General features: G+C 43.1%; 1 protein-coding gene across 1 annotated transcript in view; it reads right to left on the bottom strand.

Moving 5' to 3' along the window:
- Nucleotides 1–25001, bottom strand: part of LOC127581794 (serine incorporator 1-like) — a 34910-nt gene extending 9909 nt beyond the window's left edge. The window contains exons 1-6 of the mRNA XM_052036497.1: nt 24842–25001; nt 13336–13497; nt 9626–9813; nt 6232–6311; nt 4834–4971; nt 2205–2374 (exon numbers count right to left, since the gene is read on the bottom strand). Of these exons, the coding sequence (XP_051892457.1) occupies nt 2205–2374; nt 4834–4971; nt 6232–6311; nt 9626–9813; nt 13336–13497; nt 24842–24880 (777 nt within the window). The 5' untranslated portion in view covers nt 24881–25001. The remainder of the gene's footprint in view (nt 1–2204; nt 2375–4833; nt 4972–6231; nt 6312–9625; nt 9814–13335; nt 13498–24841) is intronic.
- Nucleotides 25002–27168: the final 2167 nt, after the last annotated feature.

The following is a 27168-nucleotide window of genomic DNA, read 5'->3' as shown; positions in this document are numbered from 1 at the left end:
AGGTGTTCTTTTCATGAAATACTGCACCCTTTTTTCTCCAAATATACCTTTGCTCATTGCAGCCAATAAGTTCTATTTTAACTTCATCAGTCCACAGGACTTGTTTCCAAAATGCATCAGGCTTGTTTAGATGTTCCTTTGCAAACTTCTGGCGCTGAATTTTGTGGTGAGGATGCAGGAAAGGTTTTCTTCTGATGAGTCTTCCATGAAGGTCATATTTGTGCAGGTGTCGCTGCACAGTAGAACAGTGCATCACCACTCCAGAGTCTGCCAATCTTCCTGAAGGTCTGTTGCAATCAAACAGGGGTTTTGATTTCCCTTTCTAGCAATCCTACGAGCAGTTTTATCGGAAAGGTTTCTTGGTCTTCCAGACCTCAACTTGACCTCCACCGTTCCTGTTAACTGCCATTTCTTAATTACATTACAAACTGAGGAAACGGCTACCTGAAAACACTTTGCTATCTTCTTATAGCCTTCTGCTTTGTGGGCATCATTTACTTTAATTTTCAGAGTGCTAGGCAGCTGCTTAGTGGAGCCCATGGCTGCTGATTGTTGGGACAAGGTTTGAGGAGTCAGGGTACTTATAAAGCTTTGAAATTTGCATCATCTAGCCTTTCCTAACGATGACTGTGAACAAGCCACAGCCCTAATAAGCTGATGAATGTCTGAGACCTTGATAAAAGTTATTTGAGAGCTCAAATCTCTTGGGGTGCCCAAACTTTTGCATGGTGCTCCTTTCCTTTTTTCACTCTAAAATTGTACAAAACAAAAATAATACACTAATCTTGCTTAAAATGTTGAAAAGAATGTTCCATATTTAACTTTATGACTTTTGGAGATCAGTTCATCTTCTACTCACTTAACTATTCACAGTAACAGAAATTTTGACCAGGGGTGCCCAAACTTTTGCATGCCACTGTACAACATGGACCCAGAGAATTATGAAATAATAACACAAATATATTTTAGCCCTCAATGTAGCCAAGAATGCAATTTGGTCTTACCCATTTAACCTGAAATAGATTTTAGTTTCCCATGAAACTGGATTATTTTATAATGGATTATTTCCCAAGGTTACAGTTTGCTTTTAACATTTTACATTAAAAGCCCATGGTCACTTGCCAAGGTTGGCTGAGAATTTTAAAAGAAATACTGTATGTTCAGTCATCAGTTTGACTTACACCCTGCCAGCACTTGAACAGCAGCAAGTCATTGAGCCCCTTAGCACTTCAAACACTGGTGAAATTACACTTTCATTCACCGTCCTCCAGTGAAGTGCATGGGTGAGCCGACAGTACTGACAGTATGAAGTCCCCACATTACAATAGTTAGAACTTCTTTTTTTCCGGTACTCAATTAGCTGCAAAGTGTGCTAGGAATCCCTGAGTTTATAGAAAGTGCTTATACATTTGTTATTTTTCAGATTGACACTCCATTGAATTAAAAGGGTTAGACTGATTGCACCTGAAACTCCAATCCAAGATTTTCTTCCAAATTGCAATTTTCATTTTGAGTGTCATAAGCTTCTTTTCCTCGTGATAAACATCAACCTTAAGTGAATCCCATGCTCAGGGTATCGTCTCCACAGAACAGGCAGCTACTCATGTTGTGCGAAATTTGCACATACTTGGCTGAGTGATGGCACATTTCAGGACATACAGGATGCACACATGCAGAGGCTTTGCTCTTCAATATTAGATTCACTATTCGGTTCCAAGTCCAGTGATAGGATATTGTATGTGGCACAAAATTATGACTATTGGCTGCTGGCAACTAAAGCAGGCTACAGATTTTAACCAAGGCCCATAAAGTTGAGTTGCAGTCAGGAGTAGGATCTGGCTGTTTCTCTCTTCTTTGTGTAACCCAGGATCACAAAAACCATTTGAAACCATTCAAGGGACACAAAGACCATTTAGAACATGCCGACTGATCTCAGCCAACTCAAAAATGTTGGACTCAAACCTGGTACTTAACTGGTCATGCAATTTAATTATTGAACCTACAACAAGTAGCATGAAAAGTTATTTATGTTTCTATTATAATAAGCCATCATGCTTACACTGATGTTGTGACTTTAATTTGGCAGAACATCCCAAGACCTTTCGTAACAGGAAGCTCAATCAAATCCATCATGAAACAGATGGTGAATTATTTATACAAGTAATCCACACCCTGGTTACAAATTCATATTTTTGTTTTCTTACCTGAACCTTTGGTAAGATGGACACAACAGAGACAATGGTGCAGAAGATGAGATTCAGACTTATGAAGGCTTTATTTATTGTACAGTCATCAGGCTTAGTGTAAAAAAGATAAAACACCACTACTGCAGCCAGTGAGACAAGGTAGTTGAAGGCCGTACAGATCAATAAAGCTGTAACAAAGAAGGGGAGAAGATGTATAAATGGACATGGTAATTTCAAAGGTATTTGTAATACTTCAATTTAAACATGTAAATTTTCTGAAACTGACCTCTCTCCCTACCAGTCATACCCCCCCCCCCCGCCCCCCCATTGAACTGAATGGAGCTGAAATGACTTGCCACAGCCTCAAAAGACAGATTTCACAGAGTAAGGGGTGAGAAGTTGCCAGACTTCACACCCCACTGCTGAATCAGTGTCAGAGTGCAGATAGGGTGAAAGTGAGCAAAAGCTCATTTAGCATTCTGCACAATTGCACAGCGCCCCAAATTTCTGCACAATATTGGAGGTAAAACCAACAGCCCCAAACGGCACTGTGGGCTCTTCGGTGCAAATTTCAGACCACTACCTTTCCAAACTTGGGCTCTCTGAAGAGCAGTGAAATCCTGATGGAAGTTGCTGAAGAGGAAAGGCAGCACAACAAATTAATTGGAAAAATAAAAACTGTAGGTTACATGGAATTGGTTCTCCAGCAGCAACGTCACAGAATAGCAGGAACTGGTTCATAGAATCATGGAGTCACACAGCACAGAAACAGACTATTCGGCTTGGCTCGCCCACACCAACCAATGTGCCAACCTGGGTCAGTCCCATTTACCTGCATTTGGCCCACATTCATCCAAACCCTTCCCATCCATGTATTTGTCTGTGTGTCTTTTAACCATTGTAATTATACCCACCTCTCCCATTTCGTCTGGCAGCTTGTTCCATATACTCACCACCCTCTGAAAAACTTACTCCTCTGGTCCTTTTTTAATCTTCCCCCTTTCACCTTAAATCTCTGTCCTCTGGTTTTAGACTCCCCTACTTTGGGAAAAAGACTGTGACCATCCATCTTATCTATCCCCTCTGACAATACCATCCCTGAACGGTGACTTTATAAACATCCATAAAGTCACCCCTCGGCCTCCTACACTCCAGGCAAAACAGCCCCAGCCCATCTAGTTAACACTCAAACTGTCCAGTCCCAGTAACATCATTGTGAATGTTTTCTGCATCCTCTCTAGCTTAATCACATCCATCCTACAGTCAGCAACCAGAACTGCACACAATACTCCCAAGAGCAGTCTCACCAACATCTTGTACAGCTGAAAAACACCATGATGCTGGAGGAACTCGGCAGGCCAGGCAACATCCGTGGAGAAAAGCAGGCAGTCAATGTTTCGGGTCAGGACCCTTCTTCAGGACTGAAGATAGGAAAAGGGGAAGCCCAATATATAGGAGGGAAAAGCAGAGCAGTGATAGGTGGACAGAAGCGGGGAGGCAGGGTGGGCACAAGGTGGTGATAGGTAGATGCAGCTAAGAGATAGTGATCGGCAGGTGCGGGGGAGGAGGGGAGAGCAGATCCACCAGGGGATGGGTCAAAGGTAAGGAGAGAAAAGCAAAAAAAGATAGAAAAAAAAGAGATAGGCTGAGAAAGGGAAAAAAAGAGAAGGAGCATGGTGGGGGGGGGGGGGGGGGAGGTGTTGTGGGGAAGGGTGGTGGGGATTACTTAAAGTGGGAGAATTCAACGTTCATGCCGTTAGGCTGCAAGGTTCCAAGATGGAAAATGAGGAGCTGTTCCTCCAGTTTGTGCTTGGAATGCTCCTGGCAGTGGAGGAGGCCAAAGTGGAACCTTGCAACCTAACAGCATGAACATTGAATTCTCCCACTTTAAGTAATCCCCACCCCACCTTCCCCACAACCCTCCCCCCCAACCATGCCTTTTCTTTTCTTCCCTTTCCTAGCCTTTTCTTTTTCCTTTTTGTTTCCCCCTCCCTCTCCTTTCCTTTGACCCATCCCCCAATGGATCTGCTCTCCGTTCCTCCCCCGCACCTGCCTATCACTATCTCTTACCTGCATCTAACTATCACCACCTTGTGCCCACCCCAACTCCCTTCTTTTGTCCACCTATCACTGCTCTGCTTTTCCCTCCTATATATTGAGCTTCCCCTCTTTCCATCTTCAGTCCTGAAGAAGGGTCCTGACCCAAAACGTTGATCGCCTGCTTTTCTCCATGGATGCTGCCTGGCCTACTGAGTTCCTCCAGCATCATGGTGTTTTTCATCTAGATTCCAGCATCTGCAGTCCTTTGTTTATCTTGTACAGCTGTAACATGGTGTCCCAGCTCTTGCACTCAATGCTCCAACTAATGAGGGTAAGCGTGCCATATGCATTCTTCACCACCCTGTCTAACTGGGTCCACATTATGATTTCCAGTACAATGAACTCTAAATCTCACCATCTCCCATCTTTTGCAGGCATTTGGCTTTAGTACAGTGAGGATCAAAGAAAAATAACAGGGATGATATTTGTGTCCATGTGACTAACCTCTTAGTAAATGAAGAATGACAGAAAATTGAGCTGTGTCTGCCTTCAAGCACACAGATAAAGGAAATAGAGGGAATAAAATTGTCTACTTATTTTTACATACCAGCAAACCAGCATCTGGAGTTTCCGTCTTCCATGTTCTGAACCCAGGACTGGCTCCAGGAATGAGCAAAATCGATGAGAAGAATCAGCTGGATGAGAATAAAGCAGAAAGCTCCAACCACACCAAAGTAGAACCACACTGAGGAAAAAAAAATAGCTAGTAAGGAAAGACAATATAGTGTGGGTGCCTGTGGACATAGAAAGTGGCAGAGGATAACAACAGGATTAGGTCATAGATTTGGCCGCATGAGGGCCATATCCTTCTTTTCTTTGCCCATTCAAGTGTCTGTCTAATGTCTTTTAAGCATCATGATTACATCCAATTCCACTGCCAAGTCTGGCAGTAAGTTCCAGGTATCAACCACTGTCTGTGTTAAAAAAAACTTTCCCTTCAAATCCCCTTTAAAACTCCTTCCTCCCACCTTAAACCTATGGCCTCTTGTTTTTGATACCCCTACAACGGGATAAAAGATTCTATCTACACTATCTATGCCTCTTACAATTTTATACACATTTATCAGGTCACCCCTCTGCCTTTTTTGCTGCTGGGAAAACATGCCAATTTATCCAGTCTTTCCCCATAACTGAACTCCTCCAATCCAAGCAATATCCTGGTGAATCTCCTCGGCACTCTCTTCAGCGCAACCATACCCTTTCCATGGTGTGGCGACCAGAACTGCACACAATAATCCAAGCATAGCCTAACCAGGGTTTAGTACAACTGCAACACAACATCCCTACTTTTAAATTCTATGTCCCAACCTATGAATGCAAGCATGCCAAACCCCTTCTTCACCACACTTTCAACCTGTGTTGTCACACTAAGGAACAATTGACTAGAACCCCAAGGTTCTTCTATTCATCAATGTTCCTTAGCACCCTACCATTTAGTGTGTGTCACCTACCCCGATGTGATTTCCCCAAAATGCATCGCCTCGCACTTGTCAGTATTAAATTCCATATGCCAATGCTCCACTCAACTTTCAATCTGACCTATATCCTGCTGTTGCCTGAAACAATCTTCCTCACTTTCCATTACACGACCAATTTTCACGTCATCCGCAAACTTACTAATCAGTCAGTTGCTTGAGTCTGTTCCACCATAGATTGCAGTGGGAGAGAAAAAAAAACCATAGCTATTAGGGTATAGTTTTAAACATTTCACCCCTACCCTTTCAGGCCATCATCAAGCTTTTAGTTCGAGCTTTCACAAACCTGGAGATTAAATATGTGATCCTCTAATTGCTGGTCCACATGCTAATTGACTGAACCTCCCATAAAGTGGATAAATAATTGCTTGCAATTTTCTATTTCTTTTTAATGTAACCACAAGATTTCAATGCATTAAAAAAACTTCTATATGAATGTTTCTTTACATAAAGATGATTTTTTACAATACCTGTTGTAAATGTCCCATCAGGAATGAAGAAAGCACCAACAGTGATCCCCACCAAGGCCAGGAATTTGAAGAACCAGAACCTAGAACAGCCATTACAGGCATTATGTTTTCAAATGAAATATGCTCATTACCACCAAGAGGATAGTCCACCAAATCAGTTAAAACAACCAGAATACGAACTACCAAAAGGGAGCAGAAGTAGGCCACCTGGCCTCCCAAGCCTGCCCCACAATTCAGTATGATTGTGGCTGATCTATGCTGGCGTCAACTCTTCTTCTGTGCCAGTTCCACAAAATAATTGAGAGCTTGAGGAATTAGGGATCATCTATCTCCACCTTAAATATTTCTAATGATCTGGCCTCCACCACACTCTGGCAGAGAATTCCAGAGATTCACTACTCTCTGAAAAAAGATTTCTACTCTCCTCACTTTTAAGTGACTGGCCCCTTGTCTTGTAACACTACTTGTAACTAACACACTACTTGGTAAATTATTAATTTGAAGACTTAGAATCATAGAAATGTATGGATGGCACTGAAACTGGCCCTCCAGGCCCACCTTGTCCATGCCAACCGTAATGTCTATCTACATTAATCCCATTTGCCCACATCTCTCTACTCTGATGTACCTGTCCAAACGCCTTTTAGATGTTGTAACTATATGTGGCTCCACTACCTCCTTTGGCAGCTCGTTCCAGATATTCGCCACCCTGTGTGTGGAAAAACATACCCCTCAGATCTCCTTTAAGCTTCTCCCCTCTAACCTTAAACCTTGCCCTCTAGTTCTAGATACCCCTGCCCTGGAAAAGATCCTGACCATCTACCCTACCTATGCCACTCATAATTTTATAAACCTCTACAAACTCACCCCTCAGTTTCTCACTTCCTAAGAATAAACCCAGCCTATCCAACCTCTTCTTGTATCTACAGCCCTCCATTGCAGGAAGCATCCTGGTGAATCTCTTCTGCACCCTCTCTATTGCTACCACATCCTATCTGGAGTGTGCAGACCAGAACTGCATACAATACTCCAAATATAGTCCAAGCAATATTTAGTACAACTGCAACATGACATCCCAACTCATTCTCAATGCCTTATCCTACGAAGACAATCATGCCAAATGTCTTTTTCAAGTCAAGCCTATCCAACTGTATCGTTGTCATCGTGGCTATCCCTAGAGGTCAAGGATGATGGTCTTTGTTCCATTGGTCAGAAGTAGCCCACAGAGCAAAGACGCCTGTGCGTGTATTTGTTTAATGTGTACTTGATGTTGCACTGCAAAAAGCACACGATACTTCACAAATCAACCAAATGATTCCAATGGCATGGAAACCACGACGATTGGAGCTGATGCATTTGTTGCAGCCTTCACAGCCGTTGAGTTCGAAATAACTTCGTCCGCCTGTTCCACCGTTGAGGTCTTGGTTGGATTGTTCTTTGTCAGGGACCTCACCATTGACCTTACCGCCATGGGTGACCCTACCAGGAGCATAGCTCCAGACGGCATCGCTCTCGGGATCTCAGGACCACACAAGCTTCTCCACCACGACAAGGTGACAATCCACGGAGAAGCCAACTATATTACCACTTTCAGGAAGCTATGTACTTGCACCCCAAGGTCTCTCGGTACATCAGTGCTCCTAAGGTCCCTGCCATTTACTTTACATGTTTCTAACAGAATTTGACCTCTCAAAGTGCATTACCTTACACTTGTCTGGACTAAATTCCATCTGCCACTACTCCGCCCAACTTTCCAACTGATCCATGACCCACTGTATCTTTAAACAACTTTCTTCACTGTCTACGACTCCACCAATTTTTGTGTTGTCTGCAAACTTACTAACAATACCCACTATATTCTAATCCAAGTCATTTATACATATTTTACACACCACAAAAGGTCCCAGCACTAATCCCTGTGGTACACCACTTGTTACAGATTTCCAATCAGAACAACACCCATCCACCACTACCCTCTGCCTTCTGTCACCCAGCCAATTTTAGATCCAGTTTGCCAACACACCTTGGATTCTTTGTGCCTTAACCTTCTATTTAGGTCTTCCGGACTAATCTACCATCCGGGACCTTGTCAAAATCCTTAATGAGGTCCATGTAAACCATGTCTACCACTCTGCCCTCAATTTTCCAAAAATCAGCTTTGTGAGACAACTGATATCATACTCTATAGATGCACCAAAAGGAATAGAGAGAAGAAAAACAATTACACAAAATCCAAAGGTTTTTCAACCATCCTTCTAGAAAGTGGGAATACAAAGTGAAAATGGACCCTTCCTGTTCTTTCCCTTTCTCTTAAAACTTATTCATCTCTAAACCTTCCATTTTCTAGGGGACTATAGAGGGGCAGAGCTAGTTGAGTTGTGCCTTACAGATCCAACGACCCAGGTTCAGTCCTGACCTCTGCTGTGGAGTTTGCATGTTCTCCCTGTGACCATGTGGGTTTCCTCCAATTTCTTCCCACACCCCAAAGCATGCAAGTTAGTAGATTAACAACCCGCTGTAAATTGCCCCTAGGGTGTGGGTGAATGGTGTACTCTGAAAATAAAATAAAGATAATGTAGTATTGGTGTAAATGGGTGCCTGAAGTTTGGCATGAATGTGCTAGGCCAAACAGCTTGTTGTGTGCTGTATGATGAAAGATCATTGACTTGAAATAATAATTATTTTGGACTTCACTGATGCTGTCACCTTTGAGTGCTTCAAACACCTTTTGATTTCAACTCAAACATCCTGCATTTGCAATATTTTCTGTTTGTACAACAGAATTAGTCATGCTTGGGTTACTTCCACAGAGTGGTGACATCCAGATGGCCAAGTAGATAGAGCATTACTAGCAAAAGATTTGGTACCCCAGCAAGAATTAATGTTATCAGGAGGATTATGGAATTCTTCATGGTTGATTAGATCTACAGCTTCATTACTGCTGCTATCATCACAACCAATATTTCACTCAAACAAACTCCAAATCAAACTAATCTGCTAATCTCACACTGCAATCTGAGGAAATTGTGAATTGGCTGCCATGTTTCCTACAGTACAACACAGACTAAGCTTGACAGAACATCAATGGCTGCAAAATATTTTTGGAAACACTGAAGTGGTGAAAGATGCTATAAAATTTCAATTGTTCCTTGCATCTTTGATCTTTACTGCAATTTAATTCTAAATCTGGCTGTTCCCTATTTTGGAATGTTCCTGCCTTTGCAAAATTATCGTGCTATTTCTGTTGCTGTACACTGGTAAGAATATTATTTTGTGAATTACATCTCTAATGTACATCAGATCTGGCAAATTACTCAAATTTCTCAAATTCCATCTCTGATGTTATTACTAAAGATTATAAATAAACAGATGTTTTCTATTTTAAGTGACTCACCCATTCTGTAGAGCACCTCTTGGGTCTTTACTGCTTTTCACTTGGATCATTATTAAGGCAAACAGGAAGAAGAAAGCAGCCAGACTAAAGCACATGCGATAAACTGACTTATAACCCACGATGATATTACAGTTAACGCGACCCTGAATGAAGGGAATGCTTGAACTTCCTTCACAAAATCCAGGAATCTGAAACAGAGATGAAAAAAACTATTACAGTTAAGTGGAAGTCTCGATTCTTTTATTATAGGCAATCAATTACCACCTCCACTTAAAACTGCTTAAACTGTGCCCAAGGTATACATTAGCATGTTTTGAGGCCAAATCCTTAAACAAGTAATGACTTAAGAATTTTTCTGTATTGCATTTGAGAAGATGAAAGATGCAAAACCAAAGCAAAACAATTTCACTGGCAGTGGGGAGGAATGCAGTTCAACATGTTTATATAAGCACATGCTATTTTAAATGGTGACCATCGGAACTTAATTGATTGTATGTGCAAATATTGATTTGAATGTTCTGCATTACATTTGAATTTTTATGGAATACAGTAAGTTTTGAAATTTAAAAAAAAATTTGCACAACTTGCAAATAAATGATATTCAAATTTATTTTCTAGGTACTTGTATTTGTTACCTTAAATTGAGGCTTAAATTACCTTAAAAAGCCATGAATTTTCAAACATACATTATGTAGCAACATTTTACAGCTCGAGTTTAGAAGCTCTGCAGCCAGGACCCAAGTGGAATGTTCACGAGAATCTTGCACAAGTCAAAATTTCAGGAACTACATGCATGCATATGTCAAATCTCAACCATGGTGTGGAAATAGAAGAAGTTTTTCAAAGTTCTGAGGTACAAGTTCAGGGAGCTATTGATCAGTCAGCTTGACACAGGAAATAAGAAAAATGCTCTAGACTATTCTTGAGAAAATGTTACTCAACAAATGAGAGAGTCACCAAATAAATACTGTCAAGGCAAATGATTTATTGTGACAGTCAAAGAATTTCAGTGCTTTTGAGATTTGAAGCAAAATTGAGTTATTGGGAGAGTGACTGTGCTGCAAGTGTAGAAATTTTGGTGCTCTGTACTAGCTATATTAAAACTAGAGAGAAATCTGAAAGCTTTTTAAAAAAATAAAAATCAAATTAATATTAACAAAGTTGGATAAATTAAAAACCACACAAACAGAATTAACATGAGCTTTAATAAACGTAGATGATATTTGGGACTAAAGCACTTGCTCTTCTACAACACTATATAAAAATAGGCAGCTGATGCACATATTAAAGCTGCTCATATTATTTTTGCATGTAACTTTATTGGTGCTATTGTATGACACACAAAAAGACCAAAGAATACCGACGTACCAAGGGATCTGTGTTTTTACTTGCATGTGAAAAATATAAAGCATGCAAGATCAGCTAGTAATTCAGAAGGCATATGGAACATTGGCCTTTATTACAAAAGTAGGGATGTATAAAATGCTGTTGAAACAACTTGGATTATTCCATACAATTTTGGTCACCTGATTTAAGGAATGTTCTTCTTGCATTGGAGGCAGTTTAAAGAAGGTTCACTTGACTGATGCCTGGGGTGAAGGGGTTGTCTTCTGAGGAACGTCGAGTCTGTACTCATTGAAGTTCAGAAGAATAAAAGTTGAACTTATTTTTACATAAGGAGGCTTGACAGGGTAGATGCTAAGAGAAGATTTCCCCCTCCAGGTAGAATAAGAGGTCATCTAGAAGAGGAGAAATTTCCTCCCTCAAAGGATCAAAAACCATTGGAATTCTCTATCCCAGAGAGCTGTGGATGGGGTCATTGAATATATTCAGGCCTGAGACAGGCACATTTTTGAACGACAGAAGCATTGAGGTTTATGGAAAATAGGAAGGAAAGTGGAATTGAAGCAAAGATCAAATCAGCTTGAAATTATTGAAAGACCAAGCAGGCTCAAGGGACCCGTTGGCCTATTCCTGGTCTTATTTCTGATGGTTTTACGTAGATATGTTGAAACTAAATGGATGAACTGTGTTATGTGAGATACTGCTCAAAACAGTGTAGAGTTTCAGGAAACATAAACCTGCTTACAGTGGATGGATGCCCCTTGGTATGAAGGCAAAAAAAATTGGGTGTGATTACAGTGCAAAGATTTAGTTGAAGCTGATGTCAATAACACTAATTAATAGTGCAAAACATCCCCAAGGCACTCGATTACAGGACAAAACAAGTTCATTTCACTCTTCTAAAACTAAAAACAAGACTGTGCTTAGAACAGTGCATCATGTTGAGCATCTTGTTTTCAAAAGGAAATTGATTTTCTCAGAAATTTTGGGCAGTACATCCAAAAACATGGGGGAACAGAACATTTAGGATTAGGATTACAATGTAGATGTTAAGAAATTTTCTCTGACACATGATCCTGTCCCCCTGAAAATACTGATTCGCTGGAATAGTTTCATGCTCCTTAAGGTCCCCACTTCTCACCCCCAAGAGCTCATTGTGTCATCACACATCAGACCAACAACAGCAAGGATCATTTGTTCCACTGAGAATGGGAATACTGATTTTCTTTTTCAATCATAGAGTTGTACAGCACAGAAACAAGCTCTTCAACCCACCAACAACATGCTGCTCATCAAGAACCCACTAATCCTGTTTTATTCTTAGCCCCCTCCCCATTAACTTCCCCTAGATTCTGCTACTAGGGGCAATTTACAGTGGCCACTTAACCTACCAACCAGCGTGCTTTTAAGGTGTGAGAGAAAGTCCGCATGGTCACAGGGAGAACGTGCAAACTCCACACAGACAGCAACAGAGGTCAGGATTGAAACTAGGTCACTAACACTGTGAGGCAGCAGCTCTAACAACTATACTTCTGATCTGGCCATTGGTAATGAGGTTGTTTATAGCATCTCATCTCAGCTGTCCAAGTGGTTATCAGCAGGTTCAGTACCACAAATGATCAAACTGGCCTTCATGTAGCACTTTTGACATTTTCAAGTTATCCAAAGCAGCTCGTTAGTTAATGGATAGAGATAAGTGAGGGAAACAGTGTTAAACTTGTGGAGCAAGTTCACACAAACAGCATTGTTCAATACGGTTTGGCTACATTGGTGTTTGCTACCACATGAATTCCCTCATCATCTTGGGAATATCCTTCTTGTTCACCTAGCCTCAATCTAATATTTCATGCAGATATCACTAACATGCAAGGTTCCCTTAGCACAATCCTCAAGCATCAGCCTGAATTGTGCATTCAAGTCCTGCAGTGCATCTTAATCTGTGGGAGTCTAATTCAAAATGCAAATGCTGCATTATAACTAGCACGTGTTTAGGGATAGGGAAAAATATTAGTCAAGGTTTGAACTGCTAAGCCTTTCCAGCAGTGCCTCCTGGTAGGTGCAAGGATTGATGCTATGCCAGGATATGCAACATGTTTGAATGCTCAGTTGCCATTTAATAAACATTTTTCTAGATGGCATGAAATAACAAAAGCACTAAATCAATACCAAAATAACACTGACTAGAAAATCTGGGCTCAAGTGCCTTGACTCAAACAAAAAGTAAGTTTTTTTTTACTGAGATACTTGTAGATTGTTGGCTTCCATCAAAGCATATTACAGCACGTGTCACACAGCCTTCTGAACAGATGATTCAGATGTACAAATTTATACAAGATGTATAATTTTAATCTTTTACATAAATTTACCTTTCTCAGTTGGGTCTCCATCCCAGGTACTATCATAATAACAGAGACAATTGTTCCAAGGAGCAAGAAGAAGGCATAGATGAGGCGAGTCACCACAGAGTTCTTGGTAGAAGGACAGCATCCTGAAAGCAGACAGGGTGCACTCCCGCACAGACAAGAAGCCTAAAATAGAAAATATGATCAAAATTATAATCCAATATAACTTCCAATTTCTGTTTTTAAGTTAATAATAACTTACATTATGTTGGGCCTCGACACAACAAAAATGAATTTCACAGAAATAATTACCCAAGTTTTACAGGTCAGGATTTAAGCTTATAGTTGACATTGAAGAAACCAGTCCACAAAGCTTGGAATTGGAATATTATTGTCACTTGTACTGAGGTATAGTAAAATGTCCCGGGTTAGTGGGGTCTTTTATTATGCCGTCTGCTTTACCGAGGCAGCAAGAAGTATAGACAGAGTCCATGGAGAGGAGGGTGGTTTCCGTGATGTGCTGAGCTGTGTCCACAACTCTCTGCAGTTTCTTGCGTTCTTGGGCAGAGCAGTTACCATACCAAGCCATGATGCATCCGGATAGGATACTTTCTATGGTACATTGATTAAAAAGTTGGTGAGTGTTAAGGAACATCCCATCAACTTCATTAAACATTAGACACAACCACACACTGCCACTCCACAAAACATCTGTGGCTGTCAGATCCTTTTCTACAAAATCTTTGGCGTGCAGCAGAAGTAACATCAGAAAAACGAAGGAACAGATCCATATTTCCAACAGACAGCAAACCAGGAAGTTAAAAGATTTAATTTTTCCAATCTTTTTTTGTATGAAATAAGTTTTTTTATACATACAAACACACACACACACACACAAGAATCCAATAATTTCATGGTCAGCACAAGCTGTTTTTAAACCCTACATTATTAACTAAATTTAAAATTCCACACCGGGTAGGTAGGACTTGAACTCAGGATCCACGTACCTAAACACAGAATAAGTGCTTCAGGGCCAGAAAGACTGCTGAAATTATTATGGGTTTAGTACACCATTAAAATCTTAGTTACACCTCATTCTGATTGCCACAACGATTTCAGTGCATTTCTTTTTAATAGCAGGAATAGTTCATTAAAAGTTTACTTCAATTCACCGATTCTATTTTGATTGCCTTGGTAAGATCGTAGAAGATTTTCCAGCAGAGTGGTGAATCATTTCTGCATTTCCTTGTTTGTACCATGCATGCTCTAGACACTGGTATCAGGATTTCCTTCATCATTCCACTGAGTGCTGATAGCTTCATTATCAGTCCCAGCATGAAGTCTGGGCCAGCATCTGAAACCATGATTGTTACTCGACTAAGACAAAGCACAACAGATCTCAAAACTTGCACCTCCTACCAAAATAAATGAAACTAATTCACCTTCCCAATACTTAACAATAGGAAGTAAACATTTCACACTGAATCCTGTCTATGCTCACCAATTTCATAGCACTTCCAACCTGAAGGCGCGAGAATATTATGTTACTGAATATTATGCGTTTAATCTTAGTCCTGACATGCCATGCCCGATTTTGGGATAAGAAGATTCAAGAGACGGAAGGAGAAATAAAAAAGCTTGACAGGAACAAACATGGAAACATTGGCCTTACAGATCACCTTTTGAAGTTTATTCCTTTTGTCTATAAAATCGATTGGCTCAGATTTGATGCGAGGATAGCAGTGACCAGCATTATCGAGGAGTGAATTGGGCAGTAATGTCCAGAGCATGCATATGCAAAACCAACAGTGCAGTCCACATTATCCAGTTTATTCACAGACTGTGTGATATTCCCTGCAGATAGATTCAACTTTCAATCCTTGCAAGAGCATGAAACTCTCATACACTGCCACCATACATGCCAGATAAAAAGTTAGGTCTGGTGCATTCAAGTGTGCATCAAATATTTAGTGATAAGGTAAACTATAATTACAATCAACCTGACTGGCACTAAAATACTAATTTTACAAGTATAGAGTTTCATTTCTTTAGAAAGTAAATAAAATGCAGGAATGTTTTACTTTCTCTACCTACCCTGTCCCCACCAAGGTTTTGGCAATAGATAATTTTAAATACACAAGTTCTCCCCAGGTTATAAATTCCCGACTAATAGACACCCTGTACATATGAAGGAGCACTTGGGAGACCGGCAAGATGGGCGAGGATGGATTTGCCAGACTCCTAAGCACCGACTTGTGGGGCTGTAGGCATCTTCTGACAGGTGGGGACAGGGTATTTCCACATGCCTTCTCTCTCCAACCAGTGAAGCCGGCTCGCAGATGATCTACCCGTGTCAGCTTGCTCTCCCATTACAGCTGTTTCAGTGATCTTCTCCCACACATTATGTCAGAAATAGGGACTTCCTGTACATGTTTTTCTAATGATTGGGTGAGACTAGTAAAACTGGTTAAACAATCTAGATTTATTAACGAGTCATTATTGAAGATGAATACCTATTCAACCAAATCTTGTTTATTTATGAAAAACTCAAGCACTGATAAATTAAGTAGGCAGCACCAGGTCGCCGCCAAATCCATTGGGATATTTCGGGCCAACGCACATTGATCAAGAGTGCCAGGATCCAACTCCATGATTGCACCGTTCGCCTCTTCTGGGATAAGATGTCATTATGTGGGTGAAACTTATTCAAGGAGCCAAGAATTAAAAGGTAATGATGACAAATTATGTATATCAGATAAACTTCAAAAAGGATGATATGAGTTGCTGTGTGCTCATAATTATTAGGTTTGAAAATAACAGTGGAATTTAAGGATGGATTGCCCAGGACAGAGTGGAGAGAACAACTACTACCATCTTAAACTTATAATAGAGTCCCAGTTTAATTCAGTGAAAGATTTTGTTTGGATTTGTAGCTGGTGCAAGAAGAAATTGGTTTCCTGACAACAACTCCTTAAAGAGCTTTTTTTAGGAATTGACAAATTTAAGGTTTTGCTGCTTCTTTTTCAAGATTCACAATCCATGGCACTATTGAAATTCTTCACAATTTTGTAGACTCATAAGTATTTACACGTGTCTTATTTGATAGTTTTAATTTTTTTAATATTATTCTTGATTTTCTAATATGTTGTTTTAATTGTGGTATAAATTTTAGTCTTAATTTCTTTCTGCTTCTTTAAATCAAATGATATTGTTCTATCCATGTTTAAGCTAACTGGACAGTGGTATACCCTCAGCTGTGTTTTCCCTGAAATTGGCATTCGTCATTGGCAGACTGCGTTTCGTAGTGTGAATTGCTACAATACTCTGGTTTCTAAGTCTTTTGAGTTAGACTGTCTCTCCATGAACATTCTTCATCTGATTGGTTGAAGAGTCACTCTACAGTACTGTTTTTTCTTCTTACCCATATCAGATTCCTATTAAGAGGAGTCAGTGAAGGTGGATGTCAGAAACAGGAAGGGAGCAATCACTCTATTGGTGGTATTCTATAGGCCCCCCCCAATAGCCACTAGGACACTGAGGAGCAGATAAGTAGGGTTAATGCTGATGCGTCCTAATTATCTTGAATGATTTTCCAATCAATACATCATCATTACTGTGGACCATAACTGTGGATTATGACCAATGTTCTGCAAACAACATCAAGGGAAAAATGTGACTTCACATTTCAATACTTCAAATACATCTCCCTGACCACATCTCAGTACACTTTAAAACCAACTCTGGCAAATCTTGCTCCAACCAGATGGAAAGAACGCAAGTGCAACATGGCAAAGATGGGAAGTAAATACATTCATACGATCAACAGTACATCAAGAACTGATGAATAGTTTACAAGATCGCAGCATAAATGGCCCAACAGTTTATAGAACCCTTAAAAATAAGCATTTCAGCTTTTTGTGTACATTAGATTCAATTTTGTTCAGTCTTGTGCAATTCACATCTTTCCCAATCTGAAAAATAATTCCTATTTGTTCATCTGGGCTCACGGACCAAATCTCAAAAACTAACAGCTCCATTTCAAACATCTTCACAGTTTGTTTTCTTCCAGTTTCTCTTACCCTCAGGGATTGAAAAATATAAGCACTTGAGCAATGTTGTGCATATATTGGCAAACAGCATTTGAACTGAACAGAATCCAAGTAAAATGCTGGTTTTCTTGTGATCTTAATTCCAGAGAGTATTGTTCCATTCCACTTAATTTCTTCTTACAGAACAACACACTCATCACATTTTTTGCTCTGCACCCTCCAAAGCCAGTTTATACTTCATAAGCAAGTCATTCTCCGTCAAACATCAAAGAGCAACAGAATGCTTAAAGAGCTCAATGGGTCAATCAGCATCTGCAGAGGGAAAAGGTGCAAGTCAACATTTCAGGTCCAGACCCTGCATCAGGACTGACAGGGAGGAGGAAAGATTGCCAGTATGATGGAGGTGGGATAGAGGCTGGTATGTTATTGCAAGGGTCAGATGGAACAGGGGAATGGGAGTGCTGGACAATGAGAGAAGAAAACCAGGTGAACGGGGAGTGTGTGTGGGAGGAAAACACCAGGGCGAGCATCAGGCCATGGTCATCTCCAGCATGGCATTTTAACTCTCCTTCCCACTCCTGACCTGTCTGTCCTTGGTCTTCCCCATTGCTATGGAAAGGCCAAATGCCAAGTGGAAGAACAACGTGTCATATTCTGCTTGGGTAGTGGAATGGTATGAACATTGAATTTTCCAATTTCAAGTAACCCTCACCCCTGGTGTTCTCCTCTCACATACACTTCCCATCCACTAGATTTCTTCTCTTTGTTCACTGTTCCCATTCCCCCTCCACCCAACTGGTTCCATCTGTCCATCATCTCCTCTCAGTCAGGTTCCACCTATCATCTACCACCTTCTATCCCACCTCCGCCCCCACCATACTGCTACATACTGGTTACTTTTCCTCCTCCCTCTCAATCCCGATGCACGGTCTCAACCCAAAACATCGATTTACATCTTTTGCCTCCAAAGATGCTGCTTGACCTGCTGAGTTCTTCCAGCGTTGTGTTTTTTGTTCCAGATTCCAGTATCTGCAGTCTCATTTGTCTTCAGGCCATTCTCCATACTTTCCACTTCCTTAAACTGCATGTAATTGCTCCATGCATTTTCACCAGGACAAAGGACTAGGTCGATGTTGATTGTTTCTTTCACATGTTCTGTCAGTTTCCTTTGTGCTTTGAACACATCAATATTAAAATAATGCCATTGCTTCAGCTCTCCCTGATTGCAACCTATAACCAAATGACCATAAAGATATCATCTGGCACTCCACAAAGCACTTCTTTTTGTACCACTGCACCAATATTCAGATCTTCAGTTCTAACTTCAAACTCCTTTGCTCAGTGTCTCTGCTTCCACAACCCCCCCCCCCCCCCCCCACTATCTCCTTTCCTACTTCCAAAACTCTTATGACGTGTTTTCCCCCCAAAGGTATCTGCACCCTTCCCAAACTCTGACAGTTTGGTGGCCACTTGTTATCCAAAAGCACTGCAAGTTATTTTTACCTGTACATAATTTGTGCCTATCCGGATGCATAGCAGCTTGGTATGGCAACTGCTCTCCCTGGGAGCACAGCCCAGTCCATCACGCAAACTAGCCTCCTCTCCAGTGACTCTGGCTGCACCTCCCGCTGTTTTGGGAAAGCAGACAGCATAATCCAGGACCCGTCTCACCCTGGTCATTCTCTCTTCTCCCTTCTCCCATTGGGCAGCAGATACAAAAGCTTGAAAGCATGTACCACCAGACTCAAAGACAGCTTCTATCCTGCTGTTATCAGACTCTTGAACGAACCTCTCATTTGCCAAAGATGAATTCTAGATCCTCCAATCTACCTCGTTGTAGCCCTTGCACTTTATTTGTTTACCTGCACTATACTTTCTCTGTAGCTGCTGCAGAGAATATTCAGCATAGTTTTCTTTTTACTACCTCGAAGTGATCTGCCTGGATGGCACACAAATGCAAGTTTTCCACTGTACCTCAGTGCACAAGACAATAATAAACCAATTCCAAAGAAAAAGGTAAACTGTTAAGCAAATAAAAGCAGCAATTATTTTGTGCATCAAAAAGCAGCACTGAAAGATCAGTCAAGATTACATGCTCAAGTCCTCGAGTCAGACTTGAACTCAGTCTTCCCGTTCAGAGGTACTGTCAACTGTGGCTGGAAGTCACAACAGCTCAGCTCTCCAATTATTATATTTATTTGTTCTCGCTGTGATCCATAATGAACATGGGTTACAGGCCATTTAATCTCAGCTCAGAAAGAGAAGCAAAGTTCCAGACAGGCCAAGTTTCAGTTAACATTTTGAATATTAAAATGTTGTTTAAAGTACAATGCACATTTTGTACCCAAGACCTGCACTTCAAGGGAGCAGAACTGTTTCAGAGAGCTGGCACAGGCAAACGAACCTGAGTGGTCTCCTAGACTGTGTAATTTTATGATAAATCGTAACATAGCTGTTGAGTATTACCAATAGAAAAATCATTTTACACAACAATTCTGATAGAAGCAGGGAAGTTGTAAATGTCCCAATATTTTGAAAATACACTCATAAGTATGAAATTTAAGACCAACTTGATAATATGGTTTAATTCCAAACTTTCTTCTCTCCAAGATTTTAATGTCACACAGATGTTGTACAAACTGAAATTCAGATTAGAAATAAAAAGCTGGTATCAATAAGCCGCCATTGGTCATTTAAAAAAAACTTGTTCATTAATTTTTTTAAGGAAGGAATCCTGCGGTTCCCTGGCTGTTATGTGACTGCAGTCATATTTGAATGTTGACTCCGAACTGCTACCAGTGGTTCAAGGGGATCCACCATTACCTTTTTCACAGACACCAACAATGAGACAAACAAACATCAGCCAAGACAGCAAAACCCAAAGCCCAATTCATTTTGCTCTGTGGCCTAGATTAGAACCAATGCACTGACGTGAAGCTTTAATTGTCAATGTATTGACGTGAAGCCCTAAATTGTAGCTGGTTTATTATTGTCATATGTACCGAGATACAGTGAAGAGCTTTGTTTTGCATGCCATCCAGACAATTCATTTTAAACACAAGTACATTGAGGTAGTACAAAGGGAAAAGCAATAACGGAATGCAGAATACAGTGTTACAGTTACAGAGAAAGTGCAGGTAGACAAATAAGGTGCCAGGGCTATGGCAAGGTAGATTGAAAGATCAAGAGTTCATCTTTATTGTACAATATGTCTGTTAAAGAGTCTTATTACAGTGGGATGGAAGCTGTCCTTGAGCCTGGTGGTACTTATTTCCAAGCTTTTGCATCTTTGAGATGGTTAATATTTGAAAAAAAAATCAAGGAATTGAGGGCTAAGGAGAAATGGCACAGAAGAGGAGTTGAGGCCAGCATAGATCAGCCATTATCACAATGAACAGCAGGGCAGGCTTGAGGGGCCAAGTCCTGCTCTTATTTTCTTGTGCTGGAGTATAGGGGTAAAATTGAAGATAAAGCAGAGTTAAAGTAAGCATTGTAATGTTTCCTAAACTAACAAAGTTGGGCATTCTTTGATGCTCTTACACCATCAGCTTCCCCAAGAGGCAACAAATCAAATTTACTTGTCAAACTGGCTGGATTTTATCAATATACTGCATCTGTACTCTAATTTATTGTCCTTCACATTGAAATACTGACACAATCAGAAACATCCAAAAACAACAAATGAATGTGATAACCTCTGAATACTTTCTGATGAACAATATTTCTGGACCAGCTCAAGTAAACCAATAACAAAACAAAAATTGCTCCCACATATTACCCCGCACAGACAAGCTTAGTAGAAACTGCTTGAAACTAGCAAAACATTTCATCTGACAAAGCAATGGTAGACTTATGACCAAGGTCTCAACATGAGGAATCAGAGGACAAGTAGTGGAAACCAGAGTTACTGGATAAAAAGAGAAAACAATATGTAGTTAAAAGTAGTTAGATACAAGATTTCTTTATTAGTCACATGTACATCGAAGCACACAGTGAAATGCATCTTTTTGCATAGTGTGTTCTGGAGGCAGCCTGCAAGTGTCACCACGCTTCCGGTGCCAACATAGCATGCCCACAACTTCCTAACCCATACACCTTTGGAATTTGGAAGGAAACCGGAGTACCCGGAGGAAACCCTCGCTGTCACTGGGAGAACGTACGCTAATTACGCTAACCGCTACACTACTGTGCCTGCATGCCCGTGTCAGAGTTACTCACGACTCGCAAAAAGTGGGAAGTGGTGAAAAACAAGGAACAATGCTTAAACCACTGCAGTTCTCTACTTACTTAAAACAATTCAGATTCTGGACTCAAAATAACAATTTCAAAATTTTTGAAAGACATTAAGTTGGAAGATATTCCTATCAGCAGGACTTCAAGAAGTTACAGAAAAGCAATAATAAACTTGCAGAAAGGGCACATAATTGGCAAATAAGGGAAAATGGGATAAAGAAAATATAACCAAGTGCGGTAGAGAAGAGGAGCATCTGGTGGTTCAGCCACGCAATCGCTGGCAGCTGTAATCAGCCTAATAAGGTAACTTATTTTAAAAAGAAACAAAGAATTTGGGTTCATTTCTAGAAAAGTTCTGTAAAACTCCCACAGGATTTTGGGAAAGACACACTTGGAATACCAGTTAAAGTTTTGGTCTCCATGTTACGCCAAGAATGTTCAGGCATTGGAACAGGTTTACAAAAGCTTCACACGATTTATATCAAAATTGAGAGATTTTACCTATCAAGAAAGACTCAATAACTTTGGGCTCTTTCTCTCAAAGAGGAAAGACTGAGGGGTGATTTCAAAGAGGTCTTTAAAATTATGAAAAACATATTCTTTCATTGGTGTGAGAGATCGGAACAAGGGCAATAAATACAAATTAAGTTATTAATGAATCCAAAAGATTTCAGGAAGTACATTGTTAGCCAGAAGTGAACACCCCAATTCACGGCATAGTTGACAGGACCTGCAAAATGCATTTAAGAGAAAGGCAATGTTGATAAGATAGATGAAGGAAGATCAGGGCAATAAATGGACTATTTCTGGCAGTAATTACTGTGTATTGGCTCGTGCAAGATATTTATTTATTAGTCACATGTACATCAAAACACACAGTGAAATGCCTCTTTTTGTGTCACTGAGAATGTGCTGGGGGCAGCCTGCAAATGTCGACACTCTTCCAGCGCCAACATAGCATGCCCACAGCTCCTAACCTGTACATCTTTGGAATGTAAGAGGAAACCAGAGCACCCAGAGGAAACCCACGCAGACATGGGGAGAACGTACAAACTCCTTACTGTCAGTGGTGGAATTGAACCCAGGTCGCTGGCGATGTAATAGTATTACACTAACTGCTACGTTACCGTGTCTTTCATTAGAACTCCTTCGGAAATATCCCTATTCAAATAAACAAATAACTCAGCTAAAAACATGTTTGATTTCTAACCTCTTAGCTTTGACAAGCCATGAACTTGAAACGTTAAACATTTCTCTCTGCACAGATGTTGCCTCACCCATTTCCAACATTTTCTGGTTTTAATTTACATTTCCATCACCTGCAGGTTTTTTTAAATAATAAATTTGGATAAATGATTAAAATCAATGTTTATTTTATGCTTCAAAATATTAATTTAGTATGATGGATCAATACATCAAATATTTATGTTCATTAGGCTGCACTTTTTGTGCTGTTCTAGTCAACACACTTAGGGAAGGACGTGATTAAGCCAGAGAAGATGCAGGAAAGATTCACAAGGAAGTTGCCAGGATTGGAGGGCTTGAGTTATCAGGAGCAATTGGATAGACTGGGTTTGTTTTCCTTGGAGCAAAGGTGGCTGAGAGTTGACGTGACAAAATTATAAGAGGCACAGATAGGGTAGATAGCCAGTATCTGTTTCCTATAGTAGGGATATCTAAAGCTAGAGACATAGGTTTAAAGTGAGAGGGGAGGAGATTGAAAGGGGGTCTGAGGGGTAAATGTTTCACACACCGAGTAGTCGGTATCATTAGTGAGGAGGTGGTGGAGGCAGGAACAGTAACAACATTTAAGAGGCATCTGGACAGGTACTTGAATGAAAAGGGCATAGAGGGATTTGGAATTAATGCAAGCAGGTGGGACTAGCAGAGATAAGCATGGATGCAGTGGGCTGAAGGGCCTATTCTATGTTGTACAACTCTATGATTCTATACATTGGCAATACATACTTACTGATATAGACTGACCCATTAACTATAGATGCAAGAGACTGCAGATGCTAGAATCTGGAGCAAAAAAAAACAAGAACTGGAGAAACTCAGCAGGTCAGGTAGCATTTGTGGAGAAAAGCAGGTAGTCAACATTTCAGGTCAGGACCTCCTATATATTGAGCTTCCCCTTTTCCTATCTTCAGTCCTGAAGAAGGGTCCTGACCAGAAACATTGACTGCCTGCTTTTCTCCACGGATGCTGCCCAGCATACTGAGTTCCTCCAGTATCATAGCGATTTTCATCTAGATTCCAGCAGTCCTTCGTTTCTCTAATTAACGTTTCAGGCTGAGACCTTTCATCTAGTCTTAACCTGGAATGTCGACTCCATTTCTCTCCACATATGCTGCCTGACTGACTGAATTCCTCCAGCATTTGGTTTTTTGATCCCTTAACTAAATCAGTGGTTGGGCAATGATAAATATTTTTCAAAACACATCAGGGCATAAGTATGCTAGACAATAACTCAACTAAAATGTCAGGGACATCAACGTGAAAAAATAAGATTGGGTGAGCCACAGCTACACTCATAACATGATAACAAGATGCACTCGCTCTGCCTGCACTCTTAACTTGAAAGAGTAGGGAGTGTTCCTTAAAAAGGGCAACACCCCAATGAAGGAAAAAAAACAATCACCCGCATGATGCAAAGCATTTAACAACGTCGTCATGATCAAAGCAACAGGAAAATGGCAAGCTCTTATTTACCCCACTAAAATAAGTAAACACACGCCGTGTAGCAGCAAAAGTATTGTCCATAAATAAAAAAAATATAAAATATTCACAAGAGTTATAAGGAAATCGCACAATGTTTCTTCAATCAGGAAGTGAAAGATTGTTTAAACAAAACAAAGTTACAGTGTAATAATGCAAATTCCTGATCCCTGCGGAAAACTGACGATTTAAATGGAAATAGAAGATGAAAATAGCAGCTTTTGAAGTGAAAACAGAAGAAGTCTTTGGGTCAATGTTGTGGGGACGGTGATCCGTGGTCAGGCAATGGCACACAAAGGCCCTTTAAACAGCTGAGCTCGTAGTTCGGGGGTTGGGCGGGAGCAGGCCCGGGGGTTGGCGGAGGGGTTGTGGGGGTAGGGGTGGGAGGTACATCGTCGGCCAGAATAGACAGTTGGCAGGACCGGTGTGGGGGGAGCCAGGCACCCGACGGGGGGGGGGGCTGGTAGATCACCAGGACCCGACGCACAGACAGGCCCCTTGGACATTCTCGGCGACCCGGTACTCACGCAGCTGGCCAGAGAGCAGATGCCCAGGCAGGCTCCCATCGCCGGCGGCTCCCAAGCTCCGGACCTAGACACGAAGAAGTTCCTCCAACTCCTCTCACCCGCCGCGGTCTCCTTACCTTCGGCACTTCCCGCCAATCCTCGGCCGCGGACGCCTTGCCTTCGGCACTTCCCGCCAATCCCCGGCCGCGGACGCCTTACCTTCGGCACTTCCCGCCAATCCCCGGCCGCGGACGCCTTACCTTCGGCACACCCCGCCAATCCCCGGCCGCGGACGCCTTACCTTCGGCACACCCCGCCAATCCCCGGCCGCGGACGCCTTACCTTCGGCACTTCCCGCCAATCCCCGGCCGCGGACGCCTTACCTTCGGCACTTCCCGCCAATCCGCGGACACCTTACCTTCGGCACTTCCCGCCAATCCTCGGCCGCGGACGCCTTGCCTTCGGCACTTGCCGCCAATCCTCGGCCGTGGACGCCTTGCCTTCGGCACACCCCGCCAATCCTCGGCCGCGGACGCCTAGCCTTCGGCACTTCCCGCCAATCCTCGGCCGCGGACGCCTTGCCTTCGGCACACCCCGCCAATCCCCGGCCGCGGACGCCTTACCTTCGGCACACCCCGCCAATCCTCGGCCGCGGACGCCTAGCCTTCGGCACTTCCCGTCAATCCTCGGCTACCACGCTGCCGCCTACCGGCTGCAAGGGTCGGTGGGGGTGACAGCGCAGGAGGGGGGAGGAGGGGAGGGGGAGGAGGGGAGGGGAGGGGAGGGGGGGAGGGGGGGGAGGGGAGGAGGGGGAGGGGGGGGAGGGGAGGAGGGGGAGGAGGGGGAGGGGGGGGGAGGGGAGGAGGGGGAGGGGGGGGAGGGGAGGAGGGGGAGGGGAGGAGGAGAGGGGGGAGGGGAGGAGGAGAGGGGGGAGGGGAGGAGGAGAGGGGGGAGGGGAGGGGGGAGGGGAGGGGGGAGGGGAGGGGAGGAGGGGAGGGGGGAGGGGAGGAGTGGAGGGGGGAGGGGAGGGGAGGAGGGGAGGGGGGAGGGGAGGGGAGGAGGGGAGGGGAGGGGGGGAGGGGGGGGAGGGGAGGGGGGGAGGGGGGGGAGGGGAGGGGGGAGGAAGGGGGGAGGGGGGAGGAGGGGGGGGAAGGGGGGGAGGGGGGGAGGGGGGGGAGGGGAGGGGGGGAGGGGGGGGAGGGGAGGGGGGAGGAAGGGGGGAGGGGGGAGGAAGGGGGGAGGGGGGAGGAGGGGGGGGAAGGGAGGGAGGGGGGAGGAGGGGGGGAAGGGAGGGGGGGAAGGGAGGGAGGGGGGAGGGGGGGAAGGGAGGGAGGGGGGAGGGGGGGAAGGGAGGGAGGGGGGAGGAGGGGGGGAGGAAGGGGGGAGGAGGGGGGGGAAGGGAGGGAGGGGGGAGGAGGGGGGGAAGGGAGGGAGGGGGGAGGAGGGGGGAGGAGGGGGGAAGGGAGGGAGGGGGGAGGAGGGGGGAAGGGAGGGAGGGGGGAGGAGGGGGGGAAGGGAGGGAGGGGGGAGGAGGGGGGGGAAGGGAGGGAGGGGGGAGGAGGGGGGGAAGGGAGGGAGGGGGGAGGAGGGGGGGGAAGGGAGGGGGGGGGGAAGGGAGGGAGGGGGGAGGAGGGGGGGAAGGGAGGGAGGGGGGAGGAGGGGGGGAAGGGAGGGAGGGGGAGGGGGGGGAAGGGAGGGAGGGGGAGGAGGGGGGGAAGGGAGGGAGGGGGGAGGAGGGGGGGAAGGGAGGGAGGGGGAGGGGGGGGAAGGGAGGGAGGGGGAGGGGGGGAAGGGAGGGAGGGAGGGGGGGGGAGGGGGGGAAGGGGGGGAGGAGGGGAGGGAGGGGGGAGGGGGGGAGGGGGGGAGGAGGGAGGGAGGAGGAGGGGGGGTTTCAGAATCAGATTTATAATCACCGCCTTATGTGACGTGAATTTGTTGTTTTGCAGCAGCAGTACAGTGCAAAGACATAAAATTACTGTAAATTACAAAATAAATAAATAGTGCAAAAAAAAGGAATAATGCGGTCGTATTCATGGGTTCATGGACTGTTCATGCAGCAGGATCTGGAAATTACACCCTACAAGAGCCACCTACAGGTTGTGAGGATTTCAGCATTAAGAACTCCCCATCATGCACAGACTGCTCTTGAACATCAGGTAGAAAAAGAGAGACACAAGCAACAGCAGATGCTGGAAACTGGAGCAACACACAAAAAGCTGGAGGAGCTCAGCAGGTCAGGCAGAATCAATGGAAGGAAATGGACAGTCGACATTCCAGGTCCAGACCCTTCATCAGTCCAGTAGAAAAATAGAATTTCTGAATCTAAGGTCCCACTTCAGAAATTTGAA

The sequence above is a fragment of the Pristis pectinata genome, chromosome 22, assembly GCF_009764475.1.
Source record: "Pristis pectinata isolate sPriPec2 chromosome 22, sPriPec2.1.pri, whole genome shotgun sequence".
In the NCBI taxonomy this organism is placed as follows: domain Eukaryota; kingdom Metazoa; phylum Chordata; class Chondrichthyes; order Rhinopristiformes; family Pristidae; genus Pristis; species Pristis pectinata.
Note: the sequence above shows the minus strand (reverse complement) of the source record. Positions and strands in the feature narration are given on the sequence as shown.